Source organism: Sprattus sprattus (assembly GCF_963457725.1).
Source record: "Sprattus sprattus genome assembly, chromosome: 6".
NCBI lineage: Eukaryota > Metazoa > Chordata > Actinopteri > Clupeiformes > Clupeidae > Sprattus > Sprattus sprattus.
In genome coordinates this window covers 19,529,030-19,541,988 of record NC_137925.1, presented here as the reverse complement: position 1 = coordinate 19,541,988, position 12,959 = coordinate 19,529,030, and the positions used below count along the sequence as shown (strand labels likewise).

General features: G+C 40.7%; 1 protein-coding gene across 1 annotated transcript; it reads right to left on the bottom strand.

Moving 5' to 3' along the window:
* Positions 1 to 1,946: 1,946 nt before the first annotated feature.
* Positions 1,947 to 5,490, bottom strand: mchr2b (melanin concentrating hormone receptor 2b; the record flags this gene model as incomplete). Its single annotated transcript, XM_080840886.1, has 2 exons — positions 1,947 to 2,589; positions 5,081 to 5,490. 2 exons carry the CDS (start codon positions 5,488 to 5,490, stop codon positions 1,947 to 1,949), a joined length of 1,053 nt encoding a protein of 350 aa, XP_080697012.1.
* Positions 5,491 to 12,959: the final 7,469 nt, after the last annotated feature.

Genomic DNA, 12,959 nt, shown 5'->3' with positions numbered 1-12,959 from the left:
TATATGGACGTCCTTGTTACTTTGTCTGAGTGGAATTGTCTCTGTTCAATAACAGGACAGAGCAAAAGTGATACGTTATCCTACAGAAATTTCAATTTGGGCACTCAAAATGAACTGCTGAGCACTTACAGAGAAACACAATACCAGAATTATTCTCCACAGAGGGGGTCTGCGGGCTCAGCGGTTATTCAGGTTTACACCTGAGGGGGCTCACTCGAGGATTACGCCACCGTCTCATTAGTGTGACAAGCCTGTTATTTTCCCAGAATATTATTTCTTCTGAGGAGGCTTTGTGAGATGTAATCCTTGTTTGTCAGTTACAGAGGACCGAAAAGTTTCCTTTATTTGCCAGTCTCCTGCTTTTTATTTTCCATTCAACAGTGTGTGTTTGGGCACACTTACATACCAAACAAGCACAAACCACAACAGCAACAAATTGGTCTAACAGATTGCCTGAGTACATATACCATCTAGCCACCGATGCTGGTATCATTTCTTTGTCACAACCACTTCCTTCACACTTTCAGTATCTCGCCACTTCATTCAGGACAGAAGCGTCATTATCCTCATTTGTTTTCTTCTCTTTTTTTTCTCTCCTTTCTTTTCCAATAAAAAAGCACTTTATTGGCCAGCATGGTTATTGGGTAACCAGGCTAAAATGTGACCAGTCACGCACTGTAAAAGTGTCACATATTAACTCTGAAAATAACCGCACCCTTTCTGCTCCAGGGGAACTGAAGTGAGGCTGGAGTCATAATCCCGCTGAGTGCAAAGCCATGCTGAAGGGAATAAAGCTGGAACACTGCTGTGCCTTTATCTTTTCGGACAAGTTTAACATCAAAGATGGCCCCCGAAGATATAAGGGTGACGGTTCGCATAGTCAAACAGTCATAGAGCAACACAGAGGTCAAATGAGCACTTGTGGCAGTATGGTATTATACAAATTCATGATCATAACCCAAATAAGAAAACACTACAAGGATTTGGCATATTTTAAGAAATAGTTTATGTTAACATTCTAGCTGTATAAAGACTAGAGCTTTTGAGGTCCAGGAGACGTGAAACGCAATACCACAGTGTAAGCCTGTTTCGCACGAATGCCATACGGTGTGCACCAATGCGATACACGATCGCGGTGAGATACCATATCAAAGAAATGTAGGTCTATATAATGAATTCAAGTGTGAAATCTATAGATTTAGAAAATGAATGCAGTTATATACCTTGTGTAGTGGATACCTGTGTATATGCCATCATATTCACCAGACAGTAAATATGTCATAATTAGGCCGCAGCATCATAACACTTTATATAAAGTCGTAGCAGTTCAAATATTCACTATATGGTGACGACAGGTGGTTTAGAAGTTGAGTACAAAAAATACATAAATCCACAATAACATAATATTCATCACTATATCAATATTCTATATCAATAAACCAATCACATAATATTTAAAACACTTCTCCCAAAAGCTGATGCTTCAAAGTCAAGTGCACCTGCAGTGATCAATGAAGCACACTGGTGTGAAGCAGTGACAGACAAATGCAAAGAAAAACTAAAATAACAATACATATTACTTTCAAGAAGATCAAATTCCCAATTGTCAATAGGAAATCACAAGACTAGGAGCATTTCAGGCCAAGAGGAAGTCATGGGATAGCCCCCCAAGTACCAGTGTCCATAAGTGTACTTTGGTTCGGTTCACTCTGACTCCGTCTGGCTGTCCTTGAGACTGTCTGTAAGCACAGAGAAACAGAGCAATGCAGCTACATACAGTACACCCCCCCCCACACCCCAACCTTCTCCTTTGGACCTCACCCCCCCACACCCCCACTTCTCATTTGGACCTGACCCCCCAGCCCTCCAACTTCCCACCCCCCAACCTTCTCCCCTTGGACCCCACCCCCCCAACCCGCCCATTTCCTCACTTTAGTTCCCAGCAGCTAAATAACAGTACAGCGGTAGTTGGAGTCGGCGGCCGTTGTAGAGTTGGCGTCCGTCTTGACGGTAGTCTTGGAGGTGTTTGTCTGGGAACTGCGCAGCTCGTGGCGTCGGCACAGCCGCTCGCGGTAGTTCTGGGCGAACACCAGCAGCATGAGCGGGTTGATGCAGCTGTGCGAGTAGCTGAGGCAGATGCTGATGTTGTAGGCATAGATGAAAGCGTTGGTCGGCGAGTTGATGCCCAAGTTGATCACCTGGATGACGTGGTAGGGCGACCAGCAGCACAGGAACAGCGCGATGACCATCACCACCGTTTTGGTGGCCCGCTTGGCCCAGACGGACTGCTTGCGCTTCACCCGCCGGAGGGAGCGGAACACGTGGTAGAGGGTCATCGAGTAGAAGGTGATGATGATGATGATGGGCACGATGAAGCCCAGGGTGGACTGGTAAAGCGTGTACCAGTACATGTCCTGCGGCCCGTCCAGGTCCATCATGCAGATGGCCATGTGCCCCTTGCGGATGACGCGGGCATAGATCATGACGGGCACGGTGAGCAGGAAGCTGCCCACCCACACCAGCACGTTAATAACGATGGTCCACTGGATGGTCCTTCGCTCTGACGTGGGGTGGACGATCGCTACGTACCTAAGATCAAGGCACAGATGGTTTTTAAAAGGGGTTGCATGATGTTGCATCAGTGCCTAGAAATATCTTCTTCCACCCCCCGACATACCCCTGCTCTGCACTCACTCCCAAGAGGATCCATCCCACTTAACTTTTTTTTCTAGCTGACATGAAAACAGCAGCATACTAGTCCTACTTACTGGTCTCGTATATACACTCATGTCAACTTCAAGAAAGAAATTCAAAGGGGACCTTCTTTGTTTAACATTAGTGCCATTTCCTCCATCTCCAACTACAGAAGCCCTACATTATTGTGTTTACTTTTTACCATGTTAATACCACGTTCTTCACTACAGGGTCAGGAAATGTACATCTGAGCCCTGTGGCAAGACTGAAACAAACGTTGATTTCATCACAGCTATGTATCATAATACAAAAGGGAGGTCTGATGCCTTCTGCTTTGACCTCTGGCTGTATGCTAAAACAAAGCCATTCTTCATGGCTTCTCAAAAACAGCACAGATGGGCTTCCCTAACAAAAAGAGTCCATTTCTCGTCTCCCTGCTCATGTAGCCTGCCATATAAACAGCCAGGAACCAATATTTGGTTATGATGCTATCACGACGTGTTACATTAATACATGTAGGCAAACATTGCTTTGCTTTTTTAAGGGCACCAAAATATTTGTATTTCAACATGCAATACTAACATGTCTGTGAACATTTCCCTGAGCAAAGAATACTTTGTTCCTTTTGACAATGCGCATTGTGTTACAGCTTGGTATGAAATGCGCCGTATAGATAAAGTTTGATTTGATTTGATTTGATTTGAATGTGCTTTTTCCCCTTGGCCCTGTTCCTGGTTGACTTAATTGCTGATAACTGTCATTGTTTGATGTACCGTAGCATCTTGATGGAACTCTTTTCTGTCCTTCTTAACTTGAGACGACTCACTGCTTACAACAGAAAGCAGTCTTCTTTAAATGAAATGTCTCACTGTAACACACTATCACACTTGCTGTGTGACTGTAACACTGTAACACACTCGCTGTGTGACTGTATCACTGTAACACACTAACACACTCGCTGTGTGACTGTATCACACTAACACACTATCACACACGCTGTGTGACTGTATCACACTAACACACTATCACACTCGCTGTGTGACTGTATCACTGTAACACACTAACACACTCGCTGTGTGACTGTATCACACTAACACACTAGCACACGCTGTGTGACTGTATCACTGTAACACACTAACACACGCTGTGTGACTGTATCACACTAACACACTAGCACACGCTGTGTGACTGTATCACACTAACACACTCGCTGTGTGACTGTATCACTGTAACACACTAACACACGCTGTGTGACTGTATCACACTAACACACGCTGTGTGACTGTATCACTGTAACACACTAACACACGCTGTGTGACTGTATCACACTAACACACTAGCACACGCTGTGTGACTGTATCACTGTAACACACTAACACACTTGCAATGTGACTGTAGCACTGTTACACTAACACACTCGCTGTGTGACTGTAACACACTAACACACTAACATTTGCTGTGTGACTGTAGCTCATGGTCGTGCTGTTCTCTAATGATGTCAATGATAATGTGTCATAATTCTATAGATGATTGTAATTACTATGGACCACATGACCTCCATAGGATAAGGGATATCTGGAAGGAACAGCACACTGAAGGGAGATGGAAAGATAGCTGGGGCCTTGACAAGGGCATGCTATATTATGAATGGGGCTCCATAATGTCTTGGATGTTCCTGAGGCCATGTCCAGGCACAGAAAAACTAATGACAAAAAACAGCAATCACGCACACACACAAAAAAACTCATGCTAGTGTACTTGCCATGTGATTTCTATGCGAGGGACAGTGGATAATGTGCATTTATGCCTCTAGTAAATAAAGATATAACTGCTTTAAAGATTGACGTTTGAATTGGAATTTCCTGGTGAAGCATATTAAATTGTACACCAACAAGTATGTTTTATAAGGAATTATGACAAATGAGAATCTCTGGACTGGCTGTATAGCCTTTCCACATTTCAGCAACTATTTCCCTGTCTTTCAACAGGTCAATTTAAGAACAAGTTTTTTTTCTTCTTCATTAGTCTAGACGTGTCTTTTTCATGGTTGTCTGTTTCTTTTTTGAGCCGCTAATATGGGTTAACTCCAGTAAGCCTAATTGATGGCACATGATGTTTTTAAAAGCCAGACTGCTTGAGTTGCGTTTATCGTTCTTGAGTTATTCGTCCGACGTTCCTGACACTCGACTAGGTTCGTCCGCACACTTATAAGTAAGGAGATACTGATTCCAATTATGTTTTCTGCTGTTCTGTACAATTTCCCTTTTTTTGTTTTTGTCCTGAACGTGCTTTCCTCTCTAAACAAAACTTTAAAATAACAAAGCCACATTTCTAAAACAAGTACAAGTGAACGTTTTTCAAAAAGTCATTTGTAAACATGCCGTACCTGTCAATACATAACACCGTAACTATGCCCACGGTGGTGAACTGATTGCTAACATCCACAACGACCACAGCTTTGCACATGAAATTCCCAAACACCCACTGTCTGTCTCTGACAAGTTGGTGAATGTTGAAAGGCATCACCAGCAAGAAGAGCAAGTCGGCAATGGCCAGGTTGAGCACGTAAATGTCTGAGACCATCTTTTTCTTACAAGTTGCCACTGCATAAATGACTAAACTGTTGGCAATCACCCCGACTGTACACAGGATGCCGTAGATGGACGGAAAAATGTGCATGAAGGATGCAATGTCGATGAAGGATGGTATGGCTCTGTTCATACATGACGAGTTTGTAGAGTTGATTGTTAAATTGCCAGATCCCTCGTACATGCAATCAATTTCCGAAGAGTTCATCCTCAGTCTTGAAAGAACTTCCCCCCGAACGTCCAAACTGCGCACGCTGAAGTTTTGATAGAGTTCTAGAAGTCTGATCACCTTGATGAGGTTTCACATCAAGGACCAATGAACAATTAGGCGGATGCAGACATGGTTAACGAAGCAAGGAATTTAACCACAATTTTGAATTTATCCACACTTAAAGTAAGTGTCACAGTCTGTTTAATCGAACAAAACTCCCTCTTCAAATGCTTCTTATAGCTGCCTTCAGCTCATTAGATTTAAAGGCAACACCCCCTTTCAGAACACCGGCTGTGCTCCCGACAGACCACAAGCCCACTTCTTCAAAACAGCGCATGCTGCTCGGCTGCATCACACACCAGTTATACACCAAAGAGCACGAGCGTTAGATAGAATCATCACAAATAAATCAACAATGATTTAGATTGATCTTAGGCCCCGGTAAGTTGGCTCAATTCTAATTTAAAACGGGTTTAAACTTGTTTTTATTGATCCATGATTTGAGGTGAGGCGGTCAATATAGCACTTTCTAATAAGGGCACAAATACATGATTTACGACTAATGATCAGGTCACTGTGTTGCTTCCCACTTACTGATAATCAGTTAAATAAAGTCACTACCTGATTAATAATTCAAAATACTTCATTACAAAGAATTATCTGGGGGCCTATTTCATTGATTCACACAAGTATTCACGTACACCTTTGCCGAAACGAAATTATACCAATCAAATACAGACAGGCCTGTAAAAAAGCCAACAAAGACACATATTTTGATATCAGTTGAAAAAAAAATTCTTAACACACCAACTGTTAAAGTCTGAATGAACATTTCTTGCTCAAAAACTCATGAACTCATCATTAGGTAATGGGTAATGACAATATGAGAATTAGGAAACACTTACTGACGGTGAATTTTTGTTAAGTAGTCATTTAAAAATTTGTATTTGCTATAATTATGATGCTTTTAGGTGATTTATGATAACTTTTATCATAATTTGAATGTTCTTAGGTGATTTATGATAACTTTTGGGATCAAATATTTGACATATTTGATGGCATGTTTTCACATGTGTTTGCTTCGTGTAAAGGTCACCTGTACATATCTTTTACTTTCAACAGTCTTTGTCATCTTGCATGATTTGCATGTTAGTATCCATAAACAAATTGCACATTTTTAACATCAGACATGTTGACCTGGACAAATCTGTGTTTATATAAACTTGAGGTCTGTGTCGACATTCCATAACTTCCACAGAACTAAGCTCATCTAAGAGCTGTCAAACTGCACAGAAATCACATTGTTACTAACTATTTCTGTTCGTATGCAGATAACACCAGGCAAACTTTAAGTGAACTGGACAAGTTTTTACTCTGAAGTTCTTTCCAAAGACACCAATCCACACAAGGGGTTATGACAGTAATCCTATTTTTCCACCACCTCCACTGGTGACGTGAGTAGGTAACCAATTCAAATCGGTTCTGGGTAGCGTGGAGCCTGAGTTCATGTCTAGTGCAGACCTTCACAGGCATGTCATGTCAATTTAGAGTGCACAGCTGGTTGCAGACAGTACACTCCACTTACCTGGTGACTTACATTACTCTCCACTCTTTGTGTTTGCAGTGTGAAATGAACCCTGATTGCCCATGTCCATGGGGAGACAGGTCAGCCTTCTGGTGCTCTGAGAACTCTTTGTGCTGTGTGCTTCAAACCTCATCAAGTGGACATTTACATAGACCATGTTTACATACATTAATTTGGCCGACACTTGTGTCTAAAGCAATCTCCAGGACAGGTATTTTAAATATTTCGCCAGTATGTGGGAATTTTACCTATGATCTCAGTAGTTGGGTTTCTATTCGACTCAATTCCATTTCATCGACATATTTAATTTCTTACATATTTTAAGTGCATCCGTGAAGATTTGGCTGTCTTTGTTCGTTTCCATTCACTTTATTATGTGAATAAAAGATGGATACTCTGCTAATGTAGGAATGACTTGCTAAGAGCAGGTTTAAAACTTGAGGTTGGCAGAGCAACTTTAACAACACAATTTTATGCATTGATTACATTTAACTTTATGTACATTGTTAGTTAATCCAAACCCTTTGGCAAATCAATTTCTTATTCGACTCAGAAGATTCAATGCGAATTCAAGCATTTTAACACCTAGGTGGTAGGATTCTGGAAACAGCTACAAGCCTTCCTGTGTGCCTGTCTCTGTAATCCAACAGAAAGAACAACAAAGTGCATCAAGAAATTTAGTTTGGCCCAGACCTCGAGTTCTATCAGATACCCAGAGAACAGGTCTTTCAACTACAAATGACTATATAAATGAAATATAAAAAACACCATAATGTAGGGAAAGTACTACTTATTAGGCGTACTATATTGTATCATTCAGTGGATTTACTGAATGATGTGAGTGGTGACTGTTGCTTTTAAATGTACTGTTTTTGGATGACTTGATTTGCTTAAGAGTGTGGAATGGCCTGAGGAAGCCATTTTTGGTTATGTTTTCATCTACTTCAAAAGTTTCAAGACCAGCAATACAGATGTTATTACCTTTTTCGGTCCCCTTCTGTGATTAATGCAACTTAATTCTGTGTCATCCTTGAAGGTCTACAAACATGTCTGTGTTCAACAACAAAAATCCAGCATCTTTATGCTATGACCATTATTCAGAATAAAGGCTCAGCTAACCTTATCTGCCCCCTACCTGAAAACATCTCTCAGTCACCATTATTCAGAAAAAATACTCAGATAACCTAACTTAGCCCTCGACCGGATAACTTCTCTCACTTAAGAATGATCATTTTTCCAGACAGCCAGTGAAATAACAAAAGTTCATCCTCCTTTGAAATCAGTCACAGCTCAGTCAGAGCAATAATGGACGTCCCCTCCTTCCCAAAATTGGCTGGGGGTTCTAGCCACTCATTATCTAGAAAACAAATATGTCTCAGTGAGTTTTTTTTTTTTTAAAGCCTTCGCCAAACTCCTCGTCTGAGGGGAGAGGCGTTATGAATCACATAATTAGGCCTGCTGTGCATATTGCTGACATGGCTCATTTGCGGCGGTGCTAGGACAGAGATAAGTGCTCTTTTCAAAAGGGCTTCGCCTTCGCTGGCTTTCGTTCGGTGTCAGTCCCCGATGGTCTTTTAATGCATTGTGATCACCAGCCTTGATTCAATTTCATAGTATTGTTGTGTTTCTGGGAAGGTATTTATTCATGGCAATGTTATTGAGTTGTTTTGCTCCTGAAGGAACACATGTGAAATGCTGTAAGGTATTTTTTATTTAATTTTTAAGATGCTTTTCAGGAAACTAAAATGCCATGCATTCTGTTTGTGCAACATTTATCAGGCAGTTAATTTTTTTTAAATCTTTTTGACATGACACTGTCTTCAATTTAATTTGCATGAAATGTAACTGAAGCTCAGTCTTATTGTCACAGTGAGGCTTTGGGAGATAATAGGTCTCTCAAATTTGTCTTAATGCGGTTAGGGCATTGGAGAAAAAAAAGAAACTAATCTTGGCTGGTACCATTTGGGCCAAATTGAAACCAAAAACAAACTCATTAAACAGTAGGCCTCGCTGTCTCCCTGTTGGTGGAGTCACATGCCTTGGTTATCATATGATGGCTTGCTCCATGAGTACATCAGTCAGCATTGCACACATGCATGGCTGTCAAAAAATGTGCATCTCTCGCGTTTTGATTCAGTTCTGATCACAGTGTGCCATGGCTGTTAAAGACAAACCCCACTGGGACTGCCTGTCTACTCATGTTCAACATGTTGCTGCTGTTTCATAAACGGGGAAGAAAGATTGACATAAGCCTGTAGAACAGCCAGCAAATTGCTGGGTGGTTCTGTGATACATATTAAGTCTTCTTTCACATATGTATGTCAAGCAAACCAGTGTTCAAAAGGCACCCCCTACTCCATCTATAACATCATGTGTTCAGACCCTGATAAAGATTAATATTGTATTTAATTGATTGATTGTATTGATTGATTTATTGAATTGATTGATTACATGTTGGATAGATCATATTGTTCTTTCCTCTCATCCAATAATTATTCACTGTTTCACGAACTTGTTTTGTAATACATCAGGAAGCACAGGCATCAGAAGTTAACATTTTCCCACATCACATCCAAATACCACCTATCTCGTTGCACTGAGTGGCACAATATTACAGATCATCTCTGATAAGCTCATAATATTGCTTGTATATAATTCAATTTCACTGTTGCAAAACATTCAGTGGCACGCATGATTGATATGTTTGTGTATCTGTGTTTGTGTGTGTGTGTGTGTGTGTGTGTGTGTATGTCTATCTGTGTGTGTTTTTATTTTAGTGTTTGTGTGTGTTTGTGTGTGTGTGTGTGTGTGTGTGTGTGTGTGTGTGTGTGTGTGTGTGTGTGTGTGTGTGTGTGTGTGTGTGTCTGTATGCTGATAATCAAGTTTATGGTCCTATTTCCACCATCATGAACTGAATGTTCAGAATGAGATGTGCACAGATTCGTAATAGAAGCATCAATACACGGGCGTTTGTCATCTGAGGCATTCTACTAAGACACATGCATATTTACATAGTACATACAGTATTCCAATAATGCATCACTCCAAATGCGCACAATGTACTAAGTCCATTTTGTTTCTACGCAGTAAAGTTACATGTAATAGAACAGACAGACTACATGTAACAATGCCATGACGCTAAATAAATGACATGCAACATAACTCATGTAATCAAATCCAGCTGTATCAAAGAGTACAACCATAAAACGTAACTGGATTAGAACTGGATTAGAACGTCATCCGTGAGCTGCTCTGATGGACTGGTCACTGACAGTAAACAGGCAAACAAAAAAGGACCCCATGTCTTGGGAGAAATATGCTTGCTCCAGCGGGTTCTGTTTAAAGTGTGTTGAGACAATATCAATTGTTAACAGTGCTAACAGAAGTATGTGGAATTGCATAGAATTTAATGTTTCCATTCAATAACAAATTAAAGGTTGTGTGAGCACACGTCACACAGGGCACACGTTACCCTGCTGCTTTTTTAGCTTCACTGGCTGCCTAGTTGCTTGCATTAAGTTAAAGTCACTCATGCTTGCTAACAGATTGATTGCTGTTCTGCTCCCACTTACTTCAATGCTCTTAAGGACTAACAAGGGCAACTGTTACCCCCTGGATGCTGTGTTTGTCTAATGAGCGTCGTTTAGCATTGCCGTCTGTGCAAGTGCGGCGATCTAGACTTATGTCATTCATAGTTCCACGTTGGTGGAACGAGCTGCCTAGCACTACCAGAGCAGGGGCGTTCCTCTCTAGCTTTAAGACGCTCTAGGAGACCCAACTCTTCAGAGAGCATCTCCTTTCTTAACTTGCACTTCCTCTCCCTTCCTCTTCCTTCCTCTACCTCTCCTTATCCTTCCTCTAATGATATCTCCTCTAACTAGTACTCACAGTAGTTACATTCCTGCACTTCTTTATGTCTTATGTTAAGTATTTATTGTCTATTTCTCGTAGCTTGATTGTTCTCTCCTTTGTATGTTGCCTTGGGTGCTTTGGGTCTGCTAAATGACTAAATGTGTAATGCAAATGTGAACCAAAGGTAGAATAACAAATCACTAACATTTCCTAGAAGAAGATAATTCGCTGTTGAGACGTTGATAGTTTAGTGATGATGATTACTTTTTTAATTTTTAAATTAGATTACATTTTAAATGCATCCATTTTGAAGCTGGGCCTAATAATAACATGTTGAAGCTCAGTGAGTATCAGTGTTGTTGATCCTACACTCCCTGAATGCCACTGTATGTCCATACATAAGAGGAAGCATCATCAATCACGTACGATGGTACACTGACTAAATCTACTCTAAACAAGACACAGGATAATACACAATGCTTGATAGGATTTATGTTTCCATCAGCATTCTGTTCTGCTCGCTTCTGTGAGGTCCCGGACTAGTGGACTCAGCCTGCCAGTGGCAGTCCTCAACAGCAATTGAGTAATGCCCTCTGACACATGAAAAACACAAAAAAGCCATGATAGTCATGGAGAGCAACGGAGATGACAGTAACAACAGAGAACTGAATCTGTTCGAAGTATGTCTCTCTCACTTCAGAATCAACTTAGTGCGAATGAGAAGCAATTTTGAAGCCTTTGAAAATGTACTTGGGCTTCATGGCAATTACAGAGAGTGGGCAATGACATCAGAGCATTTTTTTTACTGAATGTAATACTTGAGTTAAGCGTTCTCTGACTTTTCGCTGCCTGGAAGTTAAATACTGTAGAGTTGCACAAACATGGCAGATGCATAATCGTGGGGACGCCATGTCTAAAATAAACAATATTATGTAGAAACATAAAATACTTTAAATAAAAAATTAAAAAATACTAAAGAAATATGTAATAAACGTCACGATTAGGACAGTAGCATGTAGCAGTGTAGCACAGTAGCATATTCTGTTTGTGATTTTACATCTGACATACTTTGCCATGGCACACTGTTAATCATTAAATACAGTTAATTAAAGTTGCTATAAGTGACATGAAGCATCTGTTGCTTACGTCCACTAGACTTAGAGGTCCTGTGTGTAACATTGATGTAACAAAGCTTGGTTTATGTTCATGTGTTGGCTTCAGTTCACATGATGACTGTTATGATGAGAGGGCTGCTGAACATGTTGCTGTCATTTCCTACCTGATACAACAAACAAACCAGAGCATAACATTTACATGTTTACATGTGGGGACCCATTTTGTATTTTACTGTGCCTGGGTGTACAAATACTACAGAGCATACATTTAATCATGTGGGGAATTTGCCCCTTTCTCTCAATCTCCTGTGCACACACAGGGATTCCTGCATCCTCAAGGCATCCGGATGCAATAAAAGAGTCAGATCATGCTTAAACTCAGATAACAGAGCTCAGGAGTTCCCTTTTCCTTAAAACATCAACTTTCTGTACATTAAGAATGTTTACGCCTAAGTAATCCTCCCGCTAGGGTGGCTTAAACTAACAGGCACTCTTGGGATGAATTGTGCTTGTCCTGACGTCTTTACTCTTACCAGATTAGATGCAATCACAGGAACATTCCAGAACATTCACGGGAATAGAATATTTTGACTGCACGTATCTTGTATGAACAATAAGCTCAAGTGCTGGATGAATGAACCAAACTGAACTAATGAACCAAATTGATCCGTTCCAGTCACACACCAGTAAACAGATAAAGCATTGAATCTGCATGTTCCATCTAATTTCAACTCACAGTGTGGTCGACTGGTCAGCAAATTAACCAGACCAGTCAAATAGACAAAGATCAAGAAAGAAAAAAACAACAGGCATTCCTGTTATGTCCGTTTCAAAACAGTTGAAAGCCACTCTTCCATTTGTCACTGCAGAGATTTGTTTTATCATTATAATTTTTTGTAAAATCACCCATTTAT